This window comes from Myotis yumanensis, unplaced genomic scaffold (genome assembly GCF_028538775.1).
Source record: "Myotis yumanensis isolate MYYU_CA2020_CCGP unplaced genomic scaffold, mMyoYum1.0.hap1 SCAF_9, whole genome shotgun sequence".
Lineage (NCBI taxonomy): Eukaryota > Metazoa > Chordata > Mammalia > Chiroptera > Vespertilionidae > Myotis > Myotis yumanensis.
In genome coordinates, this window is record NW_027223760.1 from 33640656 (window position 1) to 33665823 (window position 25168).

The 25168-nt window shown below is 41.3% G+C and overlaps 2 protein-coding genes and 1 pseudogene across 2 annotated transcripts; all 3 read right to left on the bottom strand.

Moving 5' to 3' along the window:
* Positions 1–1242: 1242 nt before the first annotated feature.
* Positions 1243–7447, bottom strand: LOC139016900 (probable inactive serine protease 58). Its single transcript, XM_070425077.1, has 5 exons — positions 7408–7447; positions 5164–5302; positions 4692–4948; positions 1479–1618; positions 1243–1392 (listed from the first exon to the last, which is right to left on the bottom strand). The coding sequence occupies exons 1-5, from the start codon at positions 7445–7447 to the stop codon at positions 1243–1245; spliced, it is 726 nt and encodes a 241-aa protein (XP_070281178.1).
* Positions 7448–12549: 5102 nt separating this feature from the next.
* On the bottom strand, positions 12550–22559 carry LOC139016269 (serine protease 58-like). Its single transcript, XM_070424052.1, has 5 exons — positions 22520–22559; positions 21494–21650; positions 15660–15910; positions 13101–13237; positions 12550–12699 (listed from the first exon to the last, which is right to left on the bottom strand). The coding sequence occupies exons 1-5, from the start codon at positions 22557–22559 to the stop codon at positions 12550–12552; spliced, it is 735 nt and encodes a 244-aa protein (XP_070280153.1).
* Positions 19771–20992, bottom strand: LOC139016270 (peroxiredoxin-like 2A pseudogene; annotated as a pseudogene).
* Positions 22560–25168: the final 2609 nt, after the last annotated feature.

Genomic DNA, 25168 nt, shown 5'->3' on the forward strand with positions numbered 1-25168 from the left:
TTGCTTTATAAACAAAGGGAACAATGGGACCACAAGGGACATATGCAGGGACTTCTTGCCAGGCTCACCTGGTTGCCACCACTGCTGAAGACCCCATTGGCCAGTGTCAGCGACCAACCTCAGCCCTGATCTATTACTGTACTCCAGGTGTCCCACCAGCCAGGTGGTAGTAGGTGGGCCCCTTGCATTATGCTTTTTGTTCACACAGAAAATGACATATTCTAGATTTGGATTTTCTTTCCCTTGTCATCATCATTCCCAGCCCCACCATCCTTGAGTAGTATATGTATTCCACACAAAAAGGGAATATATTTTTCAACTGAGGAAGTCACCTTACAATGATAGTGATCATACAGCAAGCTGATGCCCATGGAATTCAGTGCCCTTAACATATGCTTCATCATCTAGAATAATCTGAACTTATAAGACATCAGTATGACCTATTGAAATCTTAGCACCATTTCAAGCTGGGAGAAATCTCTATTTGCCTGCAAAAACCATCTATTTCTACCAAAGCTAAAATTTCAGTTAATAGCTTATACAAAGGTGAAGCTCTCACAATTGAACTTAATAATCCACATACAAAATGTGCTTTTCAACAAGCTAGGCTTCACTGCTACAGAGGTTTTAGACACTTAGAGAGGACAAGATTTACTGATGTAACTTCTTATGTCATAACCACGGTCAGCCTTTCTGTTAACCTCTCATGGCTCAAGTCCATATGCAGAATCTTGCAGAATGAAGAATCAGAATCTATGCCTGGTGTTGAGAGTTGGATGGACAAGGAGAAACAAAGTGCAATACCTCCCAGAGCCCCCCCTCCTTAAACCCTTTCCTCTGACCTGTACTTCTATTTAGCTCACTTCTTGTCAGACTTCCTTTTCCCAACTGGCATATGTAAGTTGCACATGATTAATTCAGTGCAAGTAGTAGGCATTTTGTCACCCCAAATGGCTACAGAGTGGCTTTCTTTCTACAATAAGTCAATTGTTAGAGAGAACACCATCCCCATTCCATAAACTTTAACTGTCTAAGGGGAACTGAGTTTGCCATCTTCATTGAAAGGGGAAGTAGAAGGGTTGTTGCATATAATCACAGTACAGGTATGTACAAGTCACCTCTGTTGGATAGCAATGAGACAGGTATGCAGGATGGAACCCAAGGAGTCTATTTAGATTTGCTTGTGAGGCTGGATATGGCTACAGGCTGTGTCAGATGGTCCAGAATTCCTGCCGAGGGAGCTCAGTTGTTTCGGATTGTATTTTCAATCCAGGGTACGTAGTTAAAGATTCTGGTATAGATGCCAACATCAGCTCTCAAAACACATCCATCAGTAAAAGTGAGGATTCCTTGAAGTATCCCATTGCAGACTGCCGGGGCAGCTGTGACTTCCTGCCAGGAAAAAGGAAACTGGGTTATCTTTCTGGCAAAAGGCACGGGAACAAAATGGGAACAGGAAGGTATTGAGAGGAGCTTACCTTGCAGGGCCGCCTTCTTCCTGGCACAATGCCCAAGCACAGCATACTTTTTGTGATGTCATAGCTTTTATAGGCATTGCGGCAATTAGTCTTGGAGATCACAGAGATGTTCACATTCTGCAATGAGTCGGGGTCCTTGGCTATAGGACAGAGAGAAGTAAAACGTCCTTAGATACCAAACCTTCTCTTCTTTCCCTCCTCTTCAACATATTTCCTCTTCTCCCAGCAGAAAGAAAGAGAGGCCAAATACTGAGAGAAATCAGAACTGTGGCAGCTAGGCCAACAGGAAAGTAGCAGATTAACAATTTCTCATGATACAACTGTCTATCTCCTTACAAAATAGAATAAACTCTTGGAAGTTGATCTCTGCAATGAAATGAAACAAATTACTTCAAAAATTTTCTGGAAAATTAAAGATTTAAAGAGTGTCCCGTGAAATTAAGTTTTATTTATTTATTTAGCTTTCATATTTTTTATTTGTCCCATATTTTACATTTGTCACTGACTCCTTTTTAATTTATTAAAATATATTTGACTTGCAATGTTGTGTACATTTAAGGTGTACATGTTGATTTGATGCGTTTATGTAGTGTAATATGATTGCCATTGTAGCAATAGTTAGACTCAGTATCACGTCACGTAATTATAATTTCTTTTTTTGTGTGGTGGGAATAATTAAGATCTAGTCTCTTAGCAAGTTGGGTTATAATGCAGTATTGTTGTTTATAGTCATTTCCAGGACTTGTTTATCTACTAATTGCAAGTTTGTACCCTTAAACTATATGTCTATTTTGAGCTTAAAGGAATTTAGAGAGCTCTATGCTTAGTTTTTCATTTGTCAGATAAAAAAATCCAGTATATGCTCACAAAATTAAGTCAAAAAGTGATTTTCTTAAACCCATAACATGAGAACTTAAAAGTGTGTCTTTAAAGAACTTAAAAGTGGGTCTCTTGATTTCTAATTCAAGTTATTTCTTTTATATCAATGGTTCACAAATACTATGGACTGTGCAGAATCATGACAAAGTTTTTATGGGGTTATTTTCAGTGCAACAAAACGAGATAAACAAGAACAAAGTAATATTAATATTTATGTTAGGTATTCTTGCCAAGGAGTTTTCATTGGGAAAAGTAGTTTATTTTGACATTTTGTTTTTCTAATGGGATTGTGTTTATTTGAATTCCTTTATTTTGAAATGGTATATTCATTCTTGAAAAGAAAATGTTTGAGGTTCTTTGTTTTATTTTCCAGTCCAGCAATAATGGTGTGGCTCAGCATTTCTTCTGGGAATGCATTTTTTAAAAATTTAAATAATATTTTTAATTGCAGTTGACAATAAATATTTTGTATTAGTTTCAAGGTATACAGCATATTGCATAAATGGGGAAGAATTTTTAAAAAATGCTTACTTCACTACTTCACGAGCCAGATAAAAATAAACCGCACTGTTTTTTGTAAGTCACTGCTCTTTGGCAACCAAAATGAATTAGATATACTGTTTACCACATGGACATTTGCCTATTTCCAAAACTCAAATTGACTCTAAAGAATTTGTATTTATCTAGAGGACATGATAATAAGTGAAATAAGCTAGACACAGAAATCCAAATACTGTATGATCTCCCCTAAGTGTGGAATCTAAACCAGCTGAACTCATGGAAACAGACTAGAATGGCAGTTGCTGAGGCTCTAGGTGGGGCATATGGAGGTATGTTGACCAAAGGGTATAAACTTTCAGTTATAAGATGAAGAAGTTCTGGGGATTTAATGCACATCATGATGACTGTAGTATATAATATTATATTTTTGTGTATTTGAAATTGTCTGAGAGCATAGATATTAAATGCTCTCAACATACACACACACACACACACACACACACACGTGCGTGCGCGCGCGCGCACACACACACACAGAGTAAATAAATATATGAGGTGATGCAAAGTAGCTTGATTGGGGCATCACTTCACAATGTACATATATATCAAAACATGGTATTATATACCTTCAGTATATGAGGTTTTTATCTGTCAATTATACCTCAATAAAGCCGGGGAAATAAGAATTTCTACTTTTTAATATATTCAAGAAAATGTAGCCCAAAGTGTGAAGGTATTGACTGAAGGGCAGTTAAAAAAGGCTGCAGTGATGGCAGAATTACTAGGATAAGTGTATAGTCACCTCTTGCTTCTAGAAAAAAAAAACTAGCAGTGGGCAGATGAAAGTAATCGGACAGGCTTGTTGAAAATGACTCTCCTTCCATACTATGGTGTCTAGTGTCTGATGTATATTAAATATACTCAAATAAGTTACTCATGAATAAAATTCAATCAATAGTTTTTCCTAAGGGACAACATCATAGTTCTGTTTTCCTTATACTTAATCACTTTCCCCCCTTTCCCAGTATTCACTACCTTGGTTCATAGCTAAGAACAGTTGATAGAATTTGCATGAAAATTTTGGAATGGGATAGGCAGTAGACAGGCACAAAACTTAGACAAGAGAAAGCTGTATTAACGTACTCAAAGTTGTGTGTGTTTTCTTTTAATGGAATCTGAAAAATGTGACATAGAAGAAAGTTGAGTTAGAACATGTAGTTCAGTGGTTTCAAATTACATATAGAGACTTTTACTGATAAAATCATGAGAGTCACTTTTTGATTTGCTGATTACATGAGAGAATGTTCAGAATATCACCAGTTCAAAATGTTTCAGAAATATTTTTCTTAAACTTTTCATTATTTATGTCTATCACAATCTTGCATAAAGAAGGTCTGTCTGATTAAGCAAAATATCATGTATGCACCTTATGTTTAATACATAAGTATTATTTCATGATATTTAAAGATAATTTTCTTGATTGCCTGGAATAGTTGAAAACATCTAATACAGGTTGTGCCACATTTTAGAGTTAAGAAAATTGAGGGTCCATGGTAAAGTGGCCCATTATCACACAGCAAAACAGGACCAGAATACAAATGTCTTCTTTCCACCAACACCACTTCTATTTTATATGAAAGCAAAGATGATAGAAAGATACAGTGGAGGAAAAGGCTTGAAGAACTTCTTAAGTGAGGCATAGGGAGAGGGTAAAGGAGATAAAACAGAGGCATAAAGAGTTTAAAAGAAAGAACTGGGAAAATCATAGAAGCCAAGAGTAGAGAAGAGATAGAAGCATGTCTGATCCTGAGAGATGATCTTAGGGTCACTCACAGATGTCACATGTGTTGTAAGCCCAGGTGGAGACCATGCACATGGTGTTTTCGTTGGGAGGTTCTTTGGGCAGGCTGACCAGTTTCACGTAGTCATTGACTTCAATGTATCTTTCCAACTTGATCAACATTAGGTTATTCTCAATAGAAGTGATTGAGAAGTATGGATGATTAATCATCTTCGAATAGCCAACCACTTGTACATCTTGTTCAGTGAGGCTTGATGGGTTTGTAACCCCCAATACCACCTTAAGATTCCTGGAACAATATGGGTGTTCTTGAGAGGACTTAACAGATATGGCTTATCCATCCTTCTGGCCCTTTATTAGCTCCTCCCCACAGACTTATTTCTCTATTACTGAACATCCGCAGAAGGCCTCCCTAAATCCCATTTAATTAATCAGACCCAGGCAGGGTCCTGTTCCCAACCTGAGCACCCCAAGAATAGAGGGTCATTGGGGCTTATTACTCACAGTAAGTTGCAGCTTGAAGCTGTAATCACCCATAGGGGGTGGATCAGAACTCCAGTGCAGGGCAAGTAATCAGATTTCAAATAGACCAAATAGGGGGGAGTGATGTCATGTATGTAATCTGGGTCATAGGCCAAAGCACCTGGAAAGAGAAGCATAGACAGGAAATTCTAAGATTGTTTTTCAGAGACCACTTGAAAAAACAAAGGAAAATTCCTTAATAGACCCAAATTTCCCTATCCTTCTCTTCAGTATCTTCAACTGTAAGCTTACTTTGTAATCTGGTTTACTTTGTTGTAGAATATTAAGAAAACTAGAGGCCTGGTGCACGAAATTTGTGCAGGGGGAGAGGGATGTCCCTTAGCTCGGCCTGCACCCTCTTGCAATCTGGGACCCTTTGGGTAGGGTCCCTAGGCCTGGCTGGTGATCAGGGCCTATCAGGGCTTTCTTTCCCCCAGCTGCTGGCCCCACCACTGCCACTGTTTGCCATTTGTGTGGTGCTGCCCCCTCCCCATCCCCTGCTACCAGTTGCCTCCCACTGCAGGCAACATGCATGGGGTGCAATTGCTTGGTTGGCTTTGGCCTCCCTCTGTGGGACGATCGCTGGCTGGCCCCACACACCTGCCACAATGTCGTTGGCCAGTGGCCTGGGCTTCCCTCTGTGGGGCAATCATGGGGTGATGGCAGCCCCCCCTCCCCAACCAATCACATAGCACCCGCCTTGGCTGGCCTGGCACCAGTGTGTGTCATAGCGTGATCTTCTGGAAGGTCATCTGGACAGTCGTTCTGCTGTTCGGTCATTCAGTCGATTTGCATATTATGCTTTTATTATTATAGATGATAGAAACATATTTGTTTCAAAAGATAAAAGGTGTTTTCCCTTTCAGTCATCAGTACGAATTGTTCCAATGAAAAACACAGGCTTTCTCAAATACCTTCCACAATTTAGTGGACATATGTTAAATTAACGCTTAAAGAACTTCACTATTTTTATCAGTTTTAGAATGCTTTGACCAATCTCATCCCGTCCTCCCAACAGCAATGTAAGGAAAAACGATATGAGCCATTTAAAGAACAGACCAAATACTAACAGAGTCTAAGGAGGGGAAATCACCCATTCATTCAAAAAGAAAACCAGGCTGTTCGAGGTGCTTGGGCTATATAGTGAAAAATACAGAGAAATATCTCTGCTCTTATACATTCTAATGAGTGGAGACATTCAGTAATAACAAACATAATACACAATAAATGAGACAGTGTGTTAGATGGTGATTAGTGCTTTGGAACAAAAGTAGAACAAGAAAAGAGAGGAAGGAAGTAGCAGGTTGTGTGTGTGTGTGTGTGTGTGTGTTGGAGGCACTGTGCAGTATTACATCAGTAGTCAGGGTAAATCTTATGGACATGAGGGATGAACAGTAAAATGAAGCTGGGGGAGGGAGATAATCAGATTATCTGGGAACAGGATTCAGGCAGAGGAAATAGCTGGAGAAGAGTCCTAATGCCTTTTTAAGGAGCAACAACAGAGGCCAATGTGGCTGGCATGGTGAATGAGGGGAACAAGAGCAGGAAACCAGAGAGGACAAAGAAGTGATGCAGAGCTTTAAAGGATGTGGACTTGTCTCTGAGTGAAATGGGATGTGTGTTGTGTGATGAATGAGTGATGATAGTTTCCTTATGGAGATGTGTGAGTGTAGGAGTATAAAGCAGAGAGGCTGTTAGGAGAATCATTTGATAATCTAAGCAAGAGATGGTGGCTTGGCCCATGGTGAGCAGTGGAGGTGATAAGATATTATTGGATTCAGATTTGTTTAGAAGATGTAGTCAACAAAATTTTCCAAACAGATTGAATGTGGCACCTCTTTAACCTACAATGTGTGAGAGAAAGAGGATTTATGATTACCTCCAGGGTTTTTGCCTGAATATTGGAACCATGCCCAGACAAGACCTCATACCAAAATCAATCCTGTTCTAGACAGGTTCAGGGTCAGCTCTCACTGTTCCTTAGGAGCAGTTCTGGTATTGGGGTTCCAATGTCCATGCCTCCCCCAAAAGCATATAACAGTCAACCTGAGGTGAGGCAGACAGGCAATGTCACAGGAGGAAAAGTGGTGGGGATGGTGGCACAGTGTGGGAGAGGGAATCAAGCCTACACTTGTAGTCTGAAATGTTGTTCCTATCTTTATCCACCTTTCATGCTCCCCCCAGGACTTAATCTTTGGCAAGTAAAAAAAAGGTGCCAACACTCACAAGGCAGATTCAAGATCACCCAGAAGAGGATAAACTTCATAATGATGTAAAAAATCTTTTCAGAGGATGAAGTTCAACTCAGAGTCTCTGGAAAAGATGAAGAGGAGAGAGAATAAAGGACTAAATAAGATAAGGCAAGAGAGGGTTGGGAAAAATTATCATCTTAATTCTTTCAATGGCAGGATTCAGTTCCAGAAGAAGTGCTTATCAGTCAGAGTAGGTGGTGGTATCAAGTGTCAGAGGAGAAGAACAGAGAACAGGTGTAGAGAATAGATCAGCGTTTTGTTCTCCATCATATTAAAAAGTACCTAATCTGAGAGATGTTGAAGCTTACAGTGTATCCATAGCATCCTCCTCTCTGGTCCCTCCTTTGTCAAACTCTGAAATCATATCCCTCTCTGAACTACATGCAGGATACTGGCCCCACCCATCTATGTGATGCTAGCCCCTGTTTGTGTGCCGTTGACATTCATCTCCAGTGGCTATAACCCCTCTGCCTGACATTAAATACCTCCTCAGGTATATCAGCCCTTTCCTTCCTGTCACTACTCACCCATTTATTTATTCAACCAGCCAGCCCATAATTTATATTATGCATCTGACTCGTGCTAGGCTCCGTGCTTACTGTTGAATTTGCCCGAATGTGAAGACACTTTCTGCCTTCAAAGAGCTTTTAGGCTAGTGGAATGATAGGGGCATTAAAAGGCAATTACAAAACAATGTTTTCAGAGCCAAAAATCTATACCACTGTCTAGGTGGGAAAATTTGCAAAAACACCTATCTGTTAAATCATTCATGTCAAATGTATAAGGAAATCTTAAAACTCAACAATAAGGAAACAAACAGCCCGATTAAAAAGGGGGTCAAATATCTGAACAAACACCTTCCCAAATATCTGCTCAGGCTGCCATAACAAAATACCACAGGCTGTGTGACTTAAGCAGCAGACCTTTATTTTCTCACAGCTCTGGAGACTAGAAGTCCGTGATTCAGTTGTGCAAGTTCAATGTCTGGTGAGAGCTCGCTTTTTGGCTTGTGTGCAGGAGTCTTTTCACTGTGGCCTTTGCTCTGCATGAATGCACAGAGGGAGAGATTCTGAGCCATGTCTCTGGTTGTTTAGTTTTATAAGGACACCGATCCTATCAGATTAGTGCCCGCTCCCTTATGACCTCATTTCACTTTAATTAGTTCCTGTAGCCCCTATCTCCTAATACAGTTGTACTGGGGTTTTGGGACTTCAACAGTACATTTTGGGACGACACAATTCAGTCCATAACAACAAAGAAGACACACAGATAGCACATAGCGTATGAAAATATTCTCAACATGTCATTAGGGAATTACAAATTAAAACAATAATGAGATACTACTACATACCTCACAGAATGGCAAAATACTAAAAACACCAAATGTTGGTGAGAATGTAGAGCAAAAGGAACTTTCATTCATTGCTGGGGGAATGCAAATGGTACAGCCACTTTAGGAGTTAGTTTGGCAGTTTCAAACCTTGGAAGCCACCAAGAATTCCTTAAATATGTGAATGAACAAAGTGTGGTACATTCATACAGTTAATACAATAGAATATTTATTTGGTGATTTTTAAAAAATGAGCTGTCAAGTGATGAAAGACATAAATGCATACTACTAAGTGATAGAATCCAGCCTAAAAATATAGCTTGTGTGATTCCAATTTATGACATTTTGGAAAAGGCAAACTATAGAGACAGTAAAAATATCAGTGGTTGACTGAGTTTGAGGAGAAAGGGAGAGGGATGAACAGGTGGAGCACAGGGCATTTTTAGGGCAGTAAAATTATTCTGTATGGTGCTCTAATTGTGGCTACATGACACTGTGCTTTTGTCAAAACCCATAGCAATCTATAATAATAAAAGTGTAATATGTTAAATTGACCGGACGTCCTTCTGGACAAAGCCAGGGCTGCATGGGAAGCCCGGGTCCCACGTGCCTGCTGGCAGTGGAGGGAAGGAAGGCCTACTCTTGCATGGATTCCATACATTGGGCCTCTAGTGTATAAAATAAAGCACAAGCCATAATGTATAAACTGTGGACTTCAGTTAATAATAATAAATCAATATTGGTTCTTCAGTTGTTTTGAATCAAAGCAAGATGTTAATAACAATAGGGTTTTTCAATGGTGGAATTCAGGTGGTGGGTATATAGGTAAAAACTGTAAAATTCTTTCAGCTTTGCTATATATTTAAATTTTTCATAGTAAAATTTGGGAGAAATGTTTTTAAATGGAAGTAAATGCCTTGGAGCACAGTGCTAAGGACACCTCTTTAACCTACAATGTGTGTAAGAAAGCAATACTGAGAGTTACACTTGGGGCTTAGAGACAAAGAAGGAACTTGTCTGGCATAAAAAGAAGAGAAAAATAATTCAAAAAGAAGAAAGGCTTCTGTAAAAGCATGAACATGTGAAATAACATGGAGTGTTCGTGGAACTATGAGTGTTATAGGGGGAGTATGAAGAGCTGGATGAAGAGACAAGCAGGGATTCAATCCTGAAAAGCCTTATTAAATAAGCCTTGCATATTTAAGATGTAGAAGATAAGGAGCCAATACATTCATTATTTAACAAAATTCTATTGAATATTGTGGAATACAGACCCAAAGGCCCATGTTTATGCCCTGCATAATCCTCAATTGCCTCCCCTTGAGTGTGGGTGGTACCTGTTACTTGCTTCTAACAAATAGAATATGACAAAAATTAGGTGATGTCATCCCCATGATTATGCTTATATATATGCCTCCACCTTGCTAGTATGCATAAGAGAGATTCTTCCCACTGGCTTGAAACAAGCAGCCATGCTGAGAAAGCCCACTTGGCAAAGAAATGTGGGTGGGTGGCCTCTTTGTACTAAGGACAATCTTAAGGACTTGAGGGCAGCATTCAGTTGATAGTCAGTAAAAAGCGAAGGTTCTGTGTCAGAGGACCATAATGAATGGATTTTGCCAACCACCTGAATAAGCTTAGAAACAAATTCTTCCCTGGAAACTTCCTAGACCTAAAGAAAAGACCCAGGTAAGGTTTACCTGGACTTCTGACTTACAGAAACTGTGAGATAATGTTTTGAGCTGTTCAATTTGTGGTAAGGCTTTTATGCAGCAATAGAAAACTCATACATATGGATATTGTGTGCTGTTATTAGATATTGATGATTTAATGTTGAGAGAGATGAGAATTGTATTCTCATAGATCATAAAGACTAATAGGGAAAACAGGTGTAATAAGACTTGCCACTGTGATTGTCACAATGAGGAAAGTAAAGAAAGAGAGAGAAACACATAGAAGTTTTCCCATCTAAGGTTAAGAAGAAGACCTCCTTGAGGAAGTGATGCTTGAGGCTTGAAGGATGAGTGGAATTTAACCAAAGGAAGACATAGTGGAAGAAATCTCTGGGAAGATGAGCCAGGGCTCAAAAGAGAGAAAATCACATAGAAGAGTATGAATAGAGATAGAGAAGAATTTTACAAAACATAACTTTCAGTAATTGTCAAGAACTTCCCATGAAGAAGACAGAGGAGGCAATGAGGGAGTAGATCAAGGGAGAATGTCCTTGGGCTCTGTAATTTAGATGGGTGAGGCTTTATCTTGCATAAATGGCAACCGAAGAAGTCAATAGATTGAGGGAGTTGAAAAATGAGGCAAAGGAGAGATAATCAATAAAGCAAGTCCATGAGGAAGTCAGATATCAAAGGTGGAGAAGGAAGCTAAAAATAGTGGGCCTCACTTCCAGGAAGGATGGGGGGGAAAATGAATAAGAAAAAAACAACTGTTTGCAGGTTGGATGGTGGGAAGTGGCATGAGGTATCTTTTGATGGTTTTTCCAGCCCTCTACTCCCAGAGGTCATCTGCTGAAGGTGACAATTGAGGCTAGAGGAGAGAGGAGGATGACCATTATGGAGAATTACACAGACAGTGGACTGGGAAAATACAGGATTGCCAATAAGCATTGAAGACATAATTTCAGAGTTATAAAAAGTGATCAGAGCAGGAAGTGTTGGGCGGTGAATCAGAAGCAGGAAGCATGGAGCAACTAGAAATGAGGCTGCTAGAGGAGGATTATAAGATAAAGAAACAAATAAGATAAAGAAACAAAGTTGAATGAAATTGACTAGTGTCCAAATTTGAGATAATTTTTGTGTATGTAAGAGGATAAAGCTGTGGGTCTTAGTCAGAACGCAGATTTATTTGGGGGAGCACTTTGGTAGGGGATAAAAAGTATCCAGGCTCAGAGTATATCAATGTCCAAGAACTAACCTACCACTGCAATCCCTACTGTCATACAGATTCACTGTCTCCCTCATAAGATGGCTCTCTAAACCTCTTCATTATTTATAGAGTATCTTTCTCCATTGGCATGATTCTCTCTACCCCCATCTCACTGACCCTCTCTGTTTCTCTTTGCCCTTGTCACATTCCTCCCCCCCCACCCCCCGCCCCACATGTAACTCCATGGCCTCTCAGAAAGAACTCTGAATCCCAACTTGTGTGTTACTTGGAATCCTCTCAATTCTGTATTTTTAGGTATCTTGGTCAATGGGTCTTGGATGCTGTTCATCTCCCCACTATATGCCACTACGAGAGGACTAAGCACCAATCATAACTCTTCATAATAGCACAAAACTCTATCTACCAAAGTATGCAGCTGTTACCCATAAATATAGGTCTCCCTAGCTTTCACTACCAAGATGTCATTTGAGATCCAGAGCTTTGTCTCCAGCTGTCTGTTAGAAATGATGGTCTACATGTCCTACAAAGGATGCCAAAATAACATGCCTCATTTCTCCTAATTCATGTCCATGCTCCTGATCCTTTATACATGAAAGCATTGGTTCTGTTTATATTATCTTTGAGAAGCACCACCTACCCAGTTGCCCAAGTCAGAAATTTGGGTGTTATCCTAGACACTTCCTTCTTTTTTCTACTCACAGTCAATACATCTACAGATGTATTGTATAGAGGTCAGGAATCACAGCATGAGTTCTTAATGTCATTTTTTAATTGGATGCTTTTTATTTGGATTTTGTTCCAGAATAAGAAAGCTCAAAGGAGTTGGGGATCCAGTGTAGAAGTCATGAAGATGTTGCACTGAGGGGATGGAGGAACAGAGGAGCCTCAGTAGCTGTTTATGATTTTTAGGATCCATCTTGCATAGGGATGAATTTCAGTGAAAAATCCTTCACTTCCCATAGTGACACTCCCTTTTGCCCAGGACAAGATTCCATGCAATTTCCCATTGCAGATGGCTGGAGCAGCTGAAACTTCCTGCCAGTGAGAGGGAATAGGAGGTCAATGTTGCTTAGTCCTCATAGAACAAGAATAAATCCCAAAAAGTTGCACATTATAGTAGCAGGGACATTTAAGGGAATGGACTCATTTTTCTTTAGAAGTAACAACCCTCTCTTAATATCCACATAGGTCTCACCTCTCTTGGGTCAAGTTTGGCCCAACCTGAGAGCAAGCAGGTGAAGAAAGGACAAATGGTTCTTCCCAGAATCTCTTCTACTCTAAAAGATGGGAAGGGGGACTCATGACAAACCCAGAAACGATGTATGTGTGAGGAGGAGACTGCAGGCCTTTTGGATGAGTACCGTTTACTTTCCCACAATCACCTGTCCTAATCACAGACCCCTTGCTATCTTCCTGCCTGGAGAAAGGAAAGATACCTTAATTTCAGATATGGTTTCCAGAGGTTGTCCCACACACATGATGTTGACTGTCATTCTGTCACCTAGCATAAAGTTACACTTATGGAAGGGAAGAGAATGTTGATTTGTCCAAATTAGGATGTCAGGGTCACTCACTGAGGGAAAGAGAAGAGAAATCAAGTCCAGTGTTACTGTCCTTATCACATATACTCTTGTGATCATCACCAATTTTGTAAATGCATTGATCCCTGAGAATATTCATTGCCATTAGTAAACATTCCATCCTTCTCAGCATTCCTTGTTCAGTGTCTCTGTGTTAGAGCAGTGGATTCAGAGCATTAAATCCTCCTTACATCAGACATCAGATCTGTGGTTCTCTCTCTACTATGCAAACATTAGAAACCCTTGAAAACTCATGAGAAAATTATGTGATCATGAGAAGAGATGGACACAAAAACTGTCTCCAAGAAAACTTGCTTTTTGGCACCTACTTCATCTTCTTTAAATTTATTCATAAAGGGAGAAAACTATTTTTAATACGTTTAAAACTATTTTTAAATGTTTATTTATAAATGGATTATTTATGTGTATGTGTGTATATGTGTAAAATATACACACATATTTCCCCTAAGTAGTTATATTATTCTCCTACTATATCTCTACTACAGCCAAACTGTTACTATCCTGCCAAACTCAGGATGCAAGGATTCTAACCAAGATATTATATAATTTTAATCTTTGGTGATAAATAGCAAGAAGAAAACAAAAATTGACCAAACATTGTTTAAGCTAAGCCTAGTGTTATTTAAAGAGCAGGATTTTTCTCATGGAGTGTATCTGATCTAATGTCCTAAAGTATTAGACCAGAAAGTGTTGGGTCAGAAGAGAGAGAAGTTATGTTCAGTTTTAAATTTTAATGGGAATTGAACTGCAATATGTAGAACAAACGAAATGAAAGTAATCTTGTTACATGAAACAGTGAATAGCTATTGGGAGCCTTGCACTAGAGAGCTTATAGAATTAGTTTCTCATCGTGTTCCTGACCTGCAGAGCCTATGTGATAAAAACTTCATATAGTTTTATTTTGTTTTCAAATGGTATATAATAAATTGCTTTTGTAAAATGTGATGTAATTACTTTGGATAAGACTTATAAAGTCAAAGATAAAAATCATAAGTTTTTATTTGTTCAGAAAATTTATTTAGATTCCCAGGAATGTTGCTTCTAAATTGAAGATGTCAAATATCATGAATATAAAAGTTCCTACTTTTATTTGTTTTTACAAAACAGAATGATTTTTAAAATTCTCACTTTTTGTTTTTACAGAACAGATGGATTGTTCTGTAGTCACCAGTGGGGTTTAAACCTGATTAATATCCATGACAATTTGCTTCAGTGGACACAGCTTTGGCAAGCTAATCAATCAGTGTCACTTTTAAAGGCAGCCAATTAGAGCCCCCTCCAAAAGACATGCCTCAGAGTGCCAACCAATCAACAACCTCACTCAAGTAACCATGCCGCTACAGATGATGTCAACTCTCTAGCTAGCCTCTGAAAGTCTTCCAATCCTTGTCCAGAAAGTTTCCAACCACCACCCCACCAAAAGCCCAGTACTCTGATCTGCTCAGAAAGACTGTGCCTGCTCAGCATTGCTCTTCCTAACTATAATAAGCCATAAATTTAGCTTTATCATTTCATTTTAGATATTTAATATTGATTCCATTATCCCTTGACAATACTTAAAGAGAACAGAATGGTTATTAGCAGCCATATGAAGTAAAAACCACCAAGGACCAACAAATGTATAAGAAAGCAACTTTCTTCATAAAATGCCCTTGATAAGCTGTGATCCTGTAGATCTCAGAGGGGAGAGGGATGTGTGCCTGCAACGTGGGTTGTGGCAATTTTTCCAATGCGTGCCAGGCCAGAGTGACACTCAGAGACACCCAGAGCATGTCATAATAATGAACTCCTATGCACCCTCCTAGTCTCCACCCCTACGTGGGAACTATTAGATGGAGCAGTAGGTCTAAGAGTAGTACTCTCTTCATTGAAACAGCTCCGGTGACAGAAGAGAGGGTTCTCTCAACCACTACTTACCTCTTCAGGTCCACTTGAGTGAATCACCATCAAGATAGGTTGGTTGTCCATGGTTGGGTGTGGGAAGCAGCCTCGGTTGCCTTCCTATAGCACATGTTTTGTTATGGTTTTCCCACTGCTGTCTCATTAATTGCTTGGTGGACTTTCAGTAGCTGTCCATGAGACAGCAAGCCACCCTCCTACAACGTGCCTTGATATTGTCTTTAGTGTAATATAATATATTAACCCACCTTTGTTTAAATTCAGTTCCTGGGATCTTGGTTCTACAGATGGAGTAATAACTGCCTGCTTCATTTGTTGATGTCTTATGCCCTCTATCAGTCTCTTTGATTTTTATCTTTTGGCCTCTAATCTTGGTATTATTAGATCCCGAAAGCAATCTCTCTAAGATCAAGACCATTACCTCATAGGCCCTGTTTCCTTTAAGTATATCTCTCTATGTTTTCCCCAGCTCAAAGAACACAGTCAAACACTTACAGTTTTTATAGTCATTCCAACTCCAGGTTGGGATAAAGCAGGAATCATTAGTTGATAAAGATTCCAAAGCTATGGCTATGGTTCCCACATAGGTGTTGAGCACAGCAGCCTTGGACAGTTTTATCATCATCAGGTCATTTTCCAAAGTTTGTGCATTGTATTCGGGGTAGGGCATGGTCAATGTGTTATTCCGTATCTGCTCTTTCTTATGTTTGATGCTGGGTTGATGAACTCCCAATCGAATTTTAACTCTTTGGAAAAAAGAGGGCAGAGAGGTGGGAAAGAATAGGGTCACAGAATGTCAGAACTGCAAGGAATGTCAGAGGTGACTTTCTACAATCATCTTAATTTTACCTCTTAGACCTGAGAACTGAAGTGACCTGCCTTGGTCTGTAAAATAGTGATAACAATAGTCTACAGGGGAGAGAGAAAATGGCGGAGGCTTATACAGACGTGTTGGTGCTTTGTCCCGGACCAGATAGGGGCGAGCAGCTGAAACGGGTAACAATCGGCCCGATCAAGCTGGGGAGGTTCAGCTGAGAGAGAGTCTGCAGCCAGGAAAGACAGAAAACTCCTAAAAAATGCGGATGGTTAGAGATTGAGGCTGAAACCTCCCTCTGGGCGCCAGCGCAGCGGCGAGACCGCGCCATCTCAGGCAGCGTTCACCGGCATCCAGAGATCGGCTACTGACCCGGAGGCAACGATTCGCAAACAGCGCGACTGCAAGAGCCAAGAGGAGACCTGCACCCCTCCACGGAAAGGTTAGACTTACCTCAAAAGTGCGGTTCGCAGTTCAGGTTGGAGCGAGGAACTCGCGCACAGGCGCAGGGGGAAATCTGCGTCCGCCAAAATCCGCGCTCTCCAAAATCCGTGCCTATAGAGGCCAGCGTGTCTCGCAAAGGGGGAGGGCTCCCGCAGGGCTGCTGCCAGAAGGTAACACTATAAATGAGCCCATAGTTGGACTGGATGCATGAGGGCTGCCTCAGAGTTTCCCTGATAACCGGCTACTTGTTGATGCCAGGGGCTTGAGCGCGCGCAGACACTCCGCGCGGTTCTGGAGGGTGGAACCCTGCGAGTTCGAACAGCTTCCCAGGCTCTAGTTTGCACACTTCCTCTTACTTCTGTGAGTTTGATTGTTGAGCCCAGTGCATGTGAGTGCCCAGTTGGGGTCACTAGCAGAGCTTGTAGGGGAAGATTGTTTTTGGGGAGCCTGGGAAACAGAGCTGGGAGTGGCGCCGAGGGAACCACCTCTGGGCGGAGCTGGTTCAGGTACAATAGAGAACTGGTCGGAGAGAAATTATAACCTCGGAGGTCAACCCAGACACACTGCCACCCAGAGGCAGAGCCACGAACTGACTCCTCTGTAAATACAGATAAGGCAATAAGGACTGTGGCTTGCAACAAGGAGGAGCAGTGTATCAGAGAGAAAGTCAACATTCTCCTGAATTCCGGGCGTGCCAATAAGAAGAGTAGAAGATCTGAAGCACCTGCATTAATGCTAATTTTTATTTTTATTTTTTTAAATTACTTTTTCTCCTTTTAACTAAGAAAACATTTTTCTTTTTTTTTTTTTTTTTTTCTTTTTTTTTTTTTCATTTTTCTTTTTCTCCATCACCTGATTTTGCCCTTTCAGCTACTACATTTTTATTTTTAACTAGTATTATTACCGCTACCATTTTACCAGTTTTTAAAGTGTCATCTTATCTTGTCTTTATTTTATTTTGGGACTAATGTTCTCCATTCTATTTTCATCGTTCCTTTAGCAACATTTTTCTCTACCTCAATTTGCCTCTGTGCTAAACAATCTTCCCCACTTTTTCCCTTTTGCTGTCCTGTTTCTCTTACCCTACTCCAGCTTTAGATCTTCCCTATTCTTTTTACCCTCTGTCAAAATTTAACCCTGCTTAAATATCCTACGTCCAATCCCCTGTTCTAAACCCTTACACACCTTTCCCTTATCTTCCTTCACTATCCATTTTTTTTTCCTCTCTCTCTTCTTCTTCTTTTCTCTCTCTATTGTTTTATCGTTGTTTGCCTGATTGACGAGTATATTGTTTTTCTTTTTTTTTCTTTTTTCTTCTTCTTTTTTTGATTGTTTGTAAGGTTAGACTGCTTATTCTTTTTGTTTTCCTGCCCCTCCCTCTCCCCGCCCCCCCCCCCCCCCGGTTATTTCTGCGCTTCTCTGTCCCCTTGCGTCGCTTGATATTATTGGTTGTTTGTAGTTTGTATTCATCTCCAGGAATCTGTTGCTGCAATTTGTTGGTATTAGTGGCGGTCCTATAGGAGTTTCCTCCTCACATAAATAGTCTCTCCCCCTTTTACACTTCACTCTCTTTTCTCTCTTCTTTTTTTTTTTTTTTTTTCTTTTTTTTTTTTTTTCTTTTTTTTCCTCCTCTTTTTCCCCTCCCTTTTCCAATCTCATTTTTGCACTCCTTTTTTTCTTTCTTGCTTTTTTCTCTTCTATCTTTTTCTCTTCTTTCCCCCTTACCTCCCAACTCTCTTAGCTCGGGTGGCCACCTTTATTTGGGGTTAGTAATATCGTAAATACAATAGTGTTCAGTGCCTGGTACGTTGTGCCTTGTTGTGTTGTATTTTGTGCCTCTAAATCAACGCAACAGATTCAAGCAACAGCGGCCGCCTGATCACCACACGCTCTGCCTGGGGAACAGTTGCTGCGTCTGAAGCCACCCTCCACCAACCAGAAGAGCCACCACAACTGTGAACAGCACCCATCAGAGGCTCTGCTATCAACAGAGGAGCCGCTGCTACCACAACCGCCCAAGGAGCAACCACAGACCGAGGAGCCACTGCCACCCAGGGAGCAGCCACTGCCACCCAGGGTCCAGCCACTGAACGATTCAACAACAAGTAATGTGAGATCAAACATGGGTAGACAAAGAAACCCCCAAAGGAAAGAAAAGGAGGACTCGCCAGAAAAGCAGCTAAGTGAGACAGAGATATGCAACATGACGGAAAAAGAATTCAGAATAAGGTTCCTAGAGTACATGCACCGGATGTTCAAGAAGCAAGAAGAAACAGATGAAAAACTCAACTACGTATGCAAGAAGCTAGAAGAAACAGATGAAAAAATCAACAACTTAAGTAAGTCCCAAGAAGAAATGAAGAGCGACATAGCTGCAATAAAAAAACAATAGTCTACAGGATTGTCGTTTTAGAGTCAATGTATATAATAAATGCTTGGTATCTGGCACCTAGACCATGCCTGTATAATCTAGTTGTTGTGATGATGATGATGATGATGATTTGAATCATCTGAATGATCAGGTAACAGAGTTGGCACCACAGTCCGTATGTCTCAAGCAACTCTTGAGCAAGCATATTGTATCCTTTGTTTCTAGATATTCTTAGGCTCCTCCCAAGCTCCTCTCACGGATATATATTTACCATGTGCCACCTACATTGATCATAGAGTCACAAGACTCTTAGTAGGCTATTAGGACTCCCATTTATCATTTTCCATTATACTCTCTGGACTAATTCAAACCCACTCTCTTGCAATGCCAGAAATCCAGTCATGCACCAGATATAAGCCATTCCCTACTAAGGACACTTCATGCATTAGATGTGGCTGAGAAAAAAATATCAGCATTTTCAACTCCAGTTCTTAAAGGAGATGAACTGTCTTTATTTCCTTTGTATTTCTTATAAAGTTCATATCAAGGGTTCAATCTGTTTTCTAGTGGATTTTCTTAAATAACTAGGTCACTGAGAATTCTGAGTTTGAAATGACCCTTGTGTACCCATGAAACTCTGAATAGGTCCCAAGCACACAACACATTCTGACCCAATTACAACAGAGACTCCGAGAATTATAAGGAATAGCATTATATTGTGCAGTGCACTCTTGCCCTTCTCCTGTATCACATGGCCTGCCGAACACTTTACCCTCATTTTTTGAACATCCCCTATCCTTATTACACTCAGCTAACAACTGGTCTCTTAAATACCTTTACTACATCAGACACTCTACTCCCCAGCCTTTATTTACTTGGCTGCCTCCTCTTCATCCCTGTGGGTTTCATCTCTTCAAAGATGCCTCACATGACCACCTAACTAAAGCATTCTTGCTTATTACAGCTTGCCACTCTTTTTTTTTTTTTTTCATTTTATGATCTACCTTTATCAAGCCATCCAGAGCACATCAGTTCCTTTATGTTATTACTTTAATGTTATTTAACAAGTCATTATAGAAAACACACAAGCCAAAAGCCTTCTATTCTTAATCTTCTAGCCAATCACTAAATTTCCCTAGATTTTTAAAGACATGAAAGTAAACTCATTTCAAATAACAGCACCTCAAACACCATATACGTTTGTAATGCGGTGCTCCAGCCAATTTTAAGCCTCGTGTTTTCCAGGTTTTAGCTGAAATACCCCTCACTAACGTCTTAGGTTTTTATCAGTGTTATTGGGGGCTATTTTGTCTTACTAAACAGAGCACAATGTTAAACCAATGAATGATCTAGTCTAAGAAGATGGCCTAAGTGACACCAGTGGAAACCAGGCATCCTGGGGACACAGGTGAGCCCCTAGTTATCCCTGAGCTGAAGTCTGTGGTTTGATCTTCTTAGCAGCTTCCAGAACAGACACTAGGTTTACTTTATCTCCAAATTCTTTTTCTCGGTGCTCGAGAAGAATGCCCTGCTTTCCTGATCCCACCACAAAAACGCCCCCGAGGATGAAGCCTTCGCCTTCCAGGTTTCCAGAGAAGCCTCCGCTCCGGGCCCGGAAGAAGTTGCTCCAGACGCCCAGCCGGAGGAACCCCATGAACATCATCTTCCGCCTCTGGGGGCCGTAGAACTTCTTCTTTTCATCCAGGAAGATTTCTCCTTTGAAGTAAGGCTGGAAGTCCATCACTTCGGTCCTGACCTGCTCCTTCACGACGGCGTAGAGAGGCACGCCCAGCTCATCCAACTTGGGCTTCAGGGAGGACAGGTCTGCAGCCTCCTCTCGACAGAGGAAGCAGCCTGGCCTCCGCACAGCCATGATGACAGCGCCCTTCTCCTCCCAGAGCTCCTTTGCTTTGAAAGTCCTTGGTTCCTTCTCCAGAGTTTTCAGGTCTATTTCCTCCAGATACTTCAGGGTTGCTTGTTGGGGCTTGGACAGAAATATGTCTGTGTTGGCCAGGAGCAGTGCCAGGGCAGCAGCCCCCAAGGCCCCCGCGCCGATCGACCACATCCCTACAGAGAGGAAGCTTGGATCCAGGAGGAAAGACATTCTGCGTGGAGGCGGAGCCACCTCCGCGGAGGTCACATGCCTGGCAGAGCCCCGCGTGGAACTCGTCCTGCTGGCACTGCCCTCCCGCCCGCTTTCTCCGGTGCCCGACGCGGGGGGCGGGAGGACCAAACTCTCGCCCGCCCCAGGGGCTCCGGGGTGGGCCCAGCGCCTGCGCAGGTCCGCGCCGCTCCTCCTTGCCACTCTTTTTATGTTTTCTTTTTGGCCATTTATTTATTTTGGCTTACTTCCTCTACCAGAATGTAAGATCTATGAGGGAAAATTTATTTCCATCTTATTCCCTTCCAGTTTTCTCAGTGCATTAAGAAGTCCCAGGCAAATGGCAAATGTTAAATAAATACATTGACTGAAAGCATATTATTTGTTCTCCATGGGAAAGAGTCTTTTGACACCTTCCTATCAACTTCCCCTTAAACTGATAAATGTGTATGATTTTCCCCACTGGGAAGAAGATCTTTCCTCTTCCTGTGTTCCTTTAAATTCCCCAGGATGTCATTAAAACTGGCTGGAATGCCTCATCAGACCTACTTTTGTTTAAATATATCCCTCCTGGTTTCCAAGAGCAAAAGGATACTTACGGTAAGGGGCAGTGAGCAGCGGTCAGGACCCAATCCGGGTGAATGAGAGACCCCACACAGGGCTCTGGACTGGACTTCAGATAGACCATGTAGGGAATAGTAAAATCTTCTGATAAGTTTGACTTTTCAGTTTCAGAATATCTGGCCAGAATAATTCCTAAATAATTGATGGAGAAAGAGAGACAAAGAGGTTGAGAAATGAGGATTGGCTAGGGCAGTGGTTGGCAAACTGCAGCTCGCGAGCCACATGTGGCTCTTTGGCCCCTTGAGAGTGGCTCTTCTACAAAATACCACATGCGGGCACACACATACAGTGTGATTGAAACTTCGTGGCCCATGTACAGAAATCGGTATTTTGTGGAAGAGCCACACTCAAGGGGCCAAAAAGCCACATGTGGCTCGCGAGCCGCAGTTTGCCTACCACTGGACTAGGGTAATGTTTCCCAGCCTAAGATTTTTCAAAGGTAAAATCAAGGTCTTTAAATTATATTAAATATATATATATCTTAAATCAGGGGGAATCAACCATGTCACTCAAGTTATGTTTATTAAAGAAACTGACATGTATTTGCCAGGCATAGAAGTAAAAAATGAAATATTCCCTGACTTTGCAGCTGAAAGGAATGGAAAAGCTTGGGGTAGGGCCATGAGGCTTCCAGAGCCTCTGACCAGTCCACCTTCCTTTCCTGTGCTCACTCTTCTCAAGTCCATCTGCCCACATAAAGGGAAGACACGCTTTTCCTATGGTTGTCCAGGAAACGTGGCAATCTAGGAAATCACACACTCAAGACTAGAGCACTTATTAGTGACATGTCCTAACATGCTTCCAGGCCTCAGAGGGCTTGGGGAGAGCATTGATGGGATGAGCTGTGCATGAGAGTTGGTTCCTTTTCTTTCGTCAACAGTTCATTGAAAGAAATGCCCTCAGCTTCCTATCTCTTCAGTGTGGTTAGCTACTTCTCTTTCTGACACTTCGCTACACCACCCCATCTCCCTCAAGGTTGCAACAAGGGTCCAGACTCTTACCAGCTACACTCAGGAGAATGAAGATGAGACAGCACTTCATGGTGGGTCACGATCTCACCAGGAGTAGACAAGTTGGATCAAATTGGAAATGATCCCAACCTTCAGTCTAAGCGTCCCTGTCAAGAACAACTGGGGGAGGGATGGACATTAATTTGGGGTTGGAGGGAGAAGCAAGGATCTTAGAGTAGTCTTCAAACTAGTCTTTATCTGCTGAGGGTGACAGAGAGGAAGGAGCAGACCCAGTCAAGACCCTGGTACCTCTTCTCTGACCCTAAAAATCTCAGGAGTCCTGAGGTGTCTACTGACATTTCCCCACCCCTCTCTATGACATAGCCCTTCTTTGTTGGCCCCTCCTCTCTTTGTGACCTCCAACCTCTCTTCCTGTCCTCACTTGTCACCTCCTCTTTTCAAGAGTCCCTCATAGAGCCATTCTCATAGACTCATCAAACACTGGGGTAGGAAACACGTTTAAGAAATCATCCCCCCTCCCTCATTTTAGAGATGAGGGAGCTGGGTCTTCATGGAAGTTAGTGGCAAAGCCAGAACTTGGAACTGAGTCTACAGATTTCCTCTGACAGATTGAACTTTATCTGAGCCCTGTGCTCCCAAAATACAGCAGTGGGTAACAATAACCCTGGGAATCTTGTATTTTGGGAAATGCTACCCTTCCCCACGTGAGTTAGAAGAGACTTCCTCGTGGCACCCATAAGACTTTGGATGACTACCTGGTTACCTGTGACAAGGTCAAGCACAGACCTTTCCCCTTTTGCCTGAACTAGACACTGACCCTCCAACTCTCCATTCTGAGCTTAAAAAGTGTTTTCCTTTTGAAATTATCTAAACTGAAACAGCTGACCGAGAAGTCCCCCAACAGCAAAACAGCCTCACTGTAAATCTCCCCAACTTAACTTGTCTATCCCTCCTGATAAAAATGTAAGACAAAATAATCCTGCTGAGACACTGATTTTTAAGTCTGGGATGTCTTCTTATTGCAATAGTGTGAATAAAATCAATCTCCTTACTTGTTCAGGTGTTTTTGACACTACTATTTCCAATGCACCACATTCATTTTTATAAGTTAGCCTTATATAAAAACTTTCCAACTGCCCCCAGAAATATGTAATAAATAGTGGGTTCTATTGTCTATAGTTTTATTTACTTATAGTGTTCTTCTTTGGCCTTGCTATCAGTTTTTAAACATAATCCTATATAATAAAAGGCTAATATGCAAATTGTCCCCTTGACTGGGAGTTCAACCGGGAGTTTGACCAGGGGTCAGAGCCGGCTGGCCAACTGCCTATGGCCCCTCCCCTTGGCTGGCCTGGCCCGATTGGCCCTGATTGGTTGGGCTGGCTGGACCCCACCCATGCACGAATTTGTGCACCAGGCTGCTAGTAAGAGATATAAAATGACAATATGTGCTGAAAAGGAACTTTGAGATAGCATGAAGAAAAAATGATTTGTTTGTCTTTTCATATTTTCTTTCATCTGATCTTTCATCTCTTATATATCTCACTTATTTTGTCAGGTTTCTGAATCTTCCCTCTACCTGAGGTGGTTAGGTGAGTAGGTGAATATCGATGGTGGTGATGAGGTGGGGTAGAAAAACCTTTCAGAGGGAACAGGGAAATCTTTCAACTTATTTGTTCCTGGAGAGAAGCCTGATATGCTTAGTTAAGTAGATCTAAGGTACATATTTAATAAAGAAAAGTTATATATGAAATGAATTTAGGTTATATGCAAACATAAAAGCAACTAAATGAGAACTAAGGAAATAAGACAGGACACATTAATTGTGCCCAACTAGTTAAGAGCCTTGAATGCTAAGCTCAGGAATTTGGACTTTTATCCTCCTGGCATCAGTAGGTGATATTAAAGGCTCCAGACTGCTCTCTGCAAGTATACCATCCCGAGTTACAAAGGGATAGAAAATTCATAATTGGAGCATGTATCTTTCTATGCTCTTCTCCACCAAGTTACCTGTTATGGACTGAATGTTTGTGTCCCTCCCAAAATTCATATATTCAGGCCCTAACCCCAAAAGGGATGGTAGTAAGAGTTGGGTCCTGTGGGAGGTAAATAGGTTTAGATGAGGTCATGAGTGTGGAATCCCCATGATGGGATTAGTGTCCCTATAAGAAGACATTACAATGAGCTCTCTCAGCCATGTGAGGATAAGTGAGATGGTAGCTGTCTATAAGGAAGTAGGCTCTTACCATTTCCTGCTGGCACTTGATCTTGGACTTCCCAGCCTCCAGAACTGTGAGAAATTGTTCAAGCCATGAAGTCTATAGATCTTTGGTTATAGCAGCCCAACCCAATTAAGACATATCTCTCCTTCAACTGTTCACTGGGACCACAAACATTTTCCTCTTTCAAACCTCCTTCATCTCCAATATTTCCATGCTCAGACCCACTTGTGTCTTTTTCCTTTAACCATATTGGATATGCACAGAAACCATGTGTTGGGAATTGTACTCCAGTCCATCCTCTGGATGATCATGGAAGAACTGGGGGAGGGTGTTGAAGAGCTAACCCAGGGTGGCCATGCTGCCTTTCTAGACAATGCTCAAGAGAACAAATAGCTCCTCTATTGCCAAGACTTTTATTACCTCAAAGTAATAGATCTATATTTTATAAATTTATCTG

Excerpts from the sequence above, each read along its gene's own strand:
- LOC139016900 (XM_070425077.1), bottom strand. The coding sequence starts at position 7,447 with ATGAAGTTTATCCTCTTCTGGGTGATCTTGAATCTGCCTT. Across the intron at positions 4,949-5,163 it reads GCTTCAAGCTGCAACTTACT|GAATCTTAAGGTGGTATTGG; the intron begins GTGAGTAATAAG and ends ATATTGTTCCAG. Across the intron at positions 1,619-4,691 it reads TTACAACACATGTGACATCT|CCAAGGACCCCGACTCATTG; the intron begins GTGAGTGACCCT and ends TCTGTCCTATAG.
- LOC139016269 (XM_070424052.1), bottom strand. The coding sequence starts at position 22,559 with ATGAAGTGCTGTCTCATCTTCATTCTCCTGAGTGTAGCTG. Across the intron at positions 15,911-21,493 it reads GCTGCTCACTGCCCCTTACC|AGTTAAAATTCGATTGGGAG; the intron begins GTAAGTATCCTT and ends TTTTTTCCAAAG. Across the intron at positions 12,700-13,100 it reads AAACCATATCTGAAATTAAG|GAAGTTTCAGCTGCTCCAGC; the intron begins GTATCTTTCCTT and ends TCTCACTGGCAG.